Here is a 5,552-nt window from a genome sequence, read left to right on the forward strand (position 1 = left end):
GAACCTGTGGCCTACTTCTGTCAAATAAACGCACAATTCCCTGTGTGAGTAATTTAGCCGAGTGGAAATCATGAAGTCAGATAAAGCAAGAACATTTTTTTCTCTGTGACATAATTTACATGTGAGAATCCCCTTGTCTCAACGGCACAGTGGATGCTGTTAAAAAACAATGTCTGATTGTTCTTTAAGATGATATGTTGTCATTTGTGATTGAACCTCATTGGTCTGTTGTGGCATATGGGCTGCTGGAAGGACGTCTAAGCTACACAACTAACATGGCCCCTGAGACGGAGGCCAGCCCCGACTTGCAGCATTACAATTTGGCTATTGAAAAGGCAAGCGTTGGGAAGGAGGAGGCAACCGATCTTGTCATGGTGCCCAGTGGGTTCAGACTTGTGGTTGGAGTGCTGGAAAGACTGCCTTGTCTCAGTGATTAATGGTGGGGAACTTGGAGGTAGGAGCGAGGGAGAGGCTTATGTGGCAAGATTGTGCAACTTGAATGCACAATACTGTAGAGTTTTCAATGAATCTAAAGCATGCCTTAATTTGATTACTTTCCGATTTTTTTTGTCCCCCTTTGGGATGTAGGCCAGGAATCCTTAATCATGAAATACTGCTAGAAAAATGTAACTCTAATCAGCGATGAATAGGGTAAACATTGCACAAGAGCTACAGTTTTCCCTAATGCATTTATTAAGCATGTACAGTATATGACATCTCAATTAATCAAGAGCTGTATCAAAGACTTGCTGTATCCTTTAATGGCTTTAACAAAAATATAACATTGGTCGATATGAACATTTTATCACAGTTAAAACATTTTACACAAATTACCTGCTATTAACAGTAGATAATAAAAAGGGGCCAAATGTGACACTTAGAAAATATGACAACCACTTAGCTATTCTCTGACAACAGAGGGAAATAGAAAAAAAATACTGTTAATATGATTCACACATGCATTTAACATGCAACGACAATATAAATGAAACAACGACAAAATTACAGCAAAGGGTGTCATTTGAAAAGCTTGAATGTCTTGTTCATGCAGTGTACGTACAATACGAGCAGCAAGTTTAACCTGCAGTCTTCCACGCCTGAGAAACACAAATGATATCACTGTCGCTCTGCTTTAATTAAGATATGTTCATAGTTTAATTAAAATGTTTCATGAATGGCGAACGTTAAGGGGATTTCAACCCAGGGATGCTAATAAGACATACCCCAGTCTTTCATAAGTAAGTGAAAGTGGATGTATCATTGAGATTTGGATGAGCACAGGAGGGATGGCCATTATGGGGCCCTAGGGCCAGTTTAAAATGCCAGCATAGTGATGATTATCTACAGCTGTACAGGAAGGAGGTGGACCATTTGCAACAGATGGAAGTATGCCGCATTGATGGGACAGGTATGCGGGGTGAACACACTGACCACTGCCGACCTCACTGTAAGGGCCATAAAGAGAGGAGGACATCGGAGCGTGATCCATGAAGTGCAGCTCTGAGGAGGAGGAAGTTCTTACAACACATGCACCCGGAAACCCCAAGTGATCCCCACATGAGCTCGAGCTGAAGGAAGGCTTGCAGGTAGACCCCTGTGAGGAACCTGTCACCTCTCCATCCTTGTGCTCCTTCTTGTACCTCATCCTGCGGTTCTGAAACCAGATCTTGACTTGCCGATCGGTGAGCTGCAGCCCGGCGGCCATCTCCAGCCTCCGAGGACGACACAGGTAGGGACTGAAGTGAAACTCCTTCTCCAGCTCCAGCAGCTGGCTGTTGGTGAAAGCCGTTCTTTCCCTCCTGACACCCAGCCTTCCTCCGCCTGTCAGACCTACCGCCACATTGCCACTGACTGATGCAGGAGGGAGCACATAAAGAAGAGAGGGTGTTAAAAGCCACATTTCTAACAAGTCTATCAACCTCCACAGAAGGACTTCAAGTGCCAGTAAGGTCCACGTTAATCCTCAGCCAATCAACCTGGGACAAAGTAGGGCCCTCAGCTCTTCCTGTGTATTCAGTCATGCTTGAGACGCTATACAAGACTGGCTGTCTACTGTGTCATGTGTTCAGGGAAAGTTACCTCCCGAAGAAACAGTCTGGGGGAAACATCTGACGCCACAACGGCTGCCTGACAGGCCACATTAATCACAGCTACACACAGAAGCAGACCTGTCAAATCCCCATCTCAGTCACTTAAAAGGTACCTTGGGACCACCACTGAAAATAACCACAATTAGAGATTTTATTTGACATGTATATGAGTGATACCAGGGTCCTGTTGATAACAACATAACACACTGGGGTTAATGGATACTTAATAAGGCCTGTGGTGACCTTAGAGTGTAAAGTGCTCTCCTTATCACCAGCCAGGGAGTCTGTAGCTTCCTGGTTGTATGCTAGCTAATGATGTTTATATATATCTCTGAAAAAAGCATATTGGGGAATCATATACAGTTTTCTTTTATCCATTTAAATCAATTTTTGTAATTATAACCATTTGTCGTAAAAATAACTGACATTTTACACTCAAAATAAACATATTTTAGATTTTTACAAGACGCAACATAATAGAATTAGGGTATTTGCGGATACAGGTTTATAGTTTTATTTAACAATAATTCTTTACTGCAGCTTGTGATCATTACTTTGCCTATACCGACCCGGAAGTACAAACAATGTGAGCAAGACTGATATTTATTTAATGCTGTAACATAAATACTTATAGATGTATTTAACTTAATAGGGAAGAAAGAGCCTTTACATCTGATAAATGTGTTTGTGTAAGACTTTTGCTTGCTCTGTGTGTAAATGTGTTAGTAGAAAGTTTTAACAACCAGGAGCTGACTGTGTAGTTTCAGCATGTGTCTTTGTGCAACAAAGAATCTCAGCTAAGGTCAGATATCAATTATGCACTCAATGAACAAATGATGGAAATGCTCATTAAATTCAAATGTATGGATTCACCCCATCAGAGCATCTAATGAAGATTATGTAGACTCACGTATAGCTTTAAAGCTTTAAAAAAGTAAATGACAATAAAGGAAAGCAGAGTTACCAGATTGTTCAGAGTCAGCTGTCCGTTGATTCATCCAGGGAAAGATAACTCCTGAGCGGCAGATGGTGAGTAGACTGCAGCTCCTGCTCTTCATGTCCAGCCTGCCCTTGGCATGGCAGTGAACCAGAGGCTCCAGTGGGCACCCGAACTGTTCACCTGGGTTCAACCTGCAACTGACACGAGCAGAGGAGGTCATGGTTTGCTGATGAAGAACAGCATCTTGGCCTCCTCCTCCTTCATTGTATCCAGCACTTAGTTTTGGCACTTGTCCAGAGCTCATAGCAAAACTGTTGCCATGCAGCTGCAGTGGGAGGGCAGACGGTTGGGGGTCCATCATGGACCCAGCTCATCAAACTGTCTCAAATAAATCCCTCAACAGTACTAAAGACTTGGACTTCTGTCTGTCTAATATCACAATTAACATGAATGTCTAAGCCCATGCAGGGTTGAGCACTTGGAGTAACCATGTGGAATATTTGAATAATATTTACCAGAAGGGTGCCGTATAGTCACGTGTGACCGTCCTCCAATGGCAGAGCTCTGGACTTCAAAAGTATTCCGCTGGCAATTTGGGGCGCCGAAAGAAGCTTTTGCGATATTTCTTCAGACAACATTGCTTTGAACAGCCTGCATTTCTTTACCTAGGGAGGGGAAAAAACAGAATATGAGTAGAGGCCAACAACTGTAATCCGTGTGAGAGAGAGAGAAAGAGGGAGAGTTGTTTATACGGAGAAAGAAAAATGGCAGAGGGTGGAGACAGAGATTACCATGTGTGGTGAGAATCGCCTCATTACAAACAGGGTTAGTTTCTTGTAACATTGTACATCTTTTGACAGGACGCATTTTTTTTTAGAAGGAGCCATCGCTTGCAGCTGCACATCCTGAGGTTTTTGTGGTAGGATTTATCAACGCGACGACTTCCTGCCTTCCAGTAGGCTGCTAGGAGCTCGAGTAATATAGCCTACTGGATAATAACACATGATCCACTACAACTCATTATTCTGCTGTATTCTTTCAGATGTAAAATGGGTTTTAAATACTCGTGTTCCAGATTTATTTTTGGCCAATTAACTCTAATGATAAATAATATATTTATTCCCGTATTTTCTTAGCTGCTCTATAAATGGGCACTCTGCAATAAACCTCCTTTTTGCCTGTAAAATAAATCTTTGCGATTATAATGGATAATTTAGTTTGCATCTCATTTAACAGCCCAGTTTTTAAAAATCGGCGGGATTATTTTTCTTTTCTTTAAATAACAATGCTTATAACCGTCTGAGTGGAAGTGTAGCTTTGGCTTAATAGGATTCACGGGGAGTGGTCAAACAAAGGCTTGACAGTCATTGCCACACAAAGACAAAGGAGGCAATCATTAGAGATTTCTTTTTTCAGCGCATTTGCATTAATCAGGCTTCACTGTACAGTATCAAGTGTCCCTGTCTATGGCTCTGTGAGGCAACAGTCAAACACTGCGGACGTTTTGGATGGTAAACATCCCGCTTGCTGCACGGCTGGTGGACAAAAGAGCAGAGGGAGCTGTTCAGCAGTGCCCGTATGTGCGCCTGTTTACGCTCACCACACAGAGCACACAACACCAGGAATTTGGGAATATATTTATAAAGGTGCAAACCACTTAAATCAAATGGGATTTTTGTAACTTCATTTAAAAAACCCATAATAATTATTTGTAAGGGTAAATTATGTTGGCTAAATACTACATCAAGTGTGGCCTAACTGAGTTACACTTTGAAAAAAAAATCTCATAAAACACAATTGCTTAATTTTCACACAGTAGGCTACAATGTAAATAACTAGAATAATGAAGCCATCACATTTTTTTAAATTATGCACCCAAAAGTATCTTCCAAAACTAGAGGGCTCTGTATATTTTGTGCGTATTAATCTTAGTTAAAGCAGGCTTTGGATATAAGTTCCATTTGGTGATTCTCTACAACAAAGCTGTCGAGAAAACCCTCTTTAGATGTCTCTCTGCGTGATGGATTATGCACTCAGGGTTGCATAGCTTGGAAGAAAAGGAGCCTTCCCCCTTTTTCGTTTCATCCCTGCTGCCACCGTCACTGAGGTTTTACCTGAACACATCCACATTGGAGTCACGTCCTTGGATTTGTTTTTAAATAAATGAAATATGTTTGATTTGTATTTCCTTTCAGTTCAGTTTGGATCAAGGGCACAATACCACAAACATGTCCCACACTTTGGCGTATTGGTAACCATCGACATTAAAATGACTGCTACATGATGTTATTGTTGATCATAATTAAAATGTAAACATAAAAAGGCTAGCTTGGAGACTTGGTTTTAATTTGGAAATGAAAACAGGTTTTATTTTGTAAGACTCTCCATTAAAATAGCAGTGAAGTGCTAAATGTCTCTTCTGTTAATCTTTGTATTGGATGAATGTAGGCCATTAGAGCTCAAATAAATATAAATTTAAATATAATGGCATCTTCTTGTGTCTTGTTTTAACACCCCCCAAT

General features: G+C 41.1%; 1 protein-coding gene across 1 annotated transcript; it reads right to left on the reverse strand.

Annotated features, from left to right (window-relative positions):
* Positions 1-745: 745 nt before the first annotated feature.
* On the reverse strand, positions 746-3,388 carry LOC117449378 (homeobox protein HOX3-like). The gene is made up of 2 exons (XM_034087033.1): positions 3,055-3,388; positions 746-1,851 (listed from the first exon to the last, which is right to left on the reverse strand). Exons 1-2 carry the CDS (start codon positions 3,386-3,388, stop codon positions 1,304-1,306), a joined length of 882 nt encoding a protein of 293 aa, XP_033942924.1. The 3' UTR covers positions 746-1,303.
* Positions 3,389-5,552: the final 2,164 nt, after the last annotated feature.

This window comes from Pseudochaenichthys georgianus, chromosome 7 (genome assembly GCF_902827115.2).
Source record: "Pseudochaenichthys georgianus chromosome 7, fPseGeo1.2, whole genome shotgun sequence".
NCBI classification, from domain to species: domain Eukaryota; kingdom Metazoa; phylum Chordata; class Actinopteri; order Perciformes; family Channichthyidae; genus Pseudochaenichthys; species Pseudochaenichthys georgianus.

Excerpts from the sequence above, each read along its gene's own strand:
- LOC117449378 (XM_034087033.1), bottom strand. The coding sequence starts at position 3,388 with ATGGACCCCCAACCGTCTGCCCTCCCACTGCAGCTGCATGGCAACAGT. Across the intron at positions 1,852-3,054 it reads AGCTGACTCTGAACAATCTG|TCAGTGGCAATGTGGCGGTA; the intron begins GTAACTCTGCTT and ends CTCCTGCATCAG.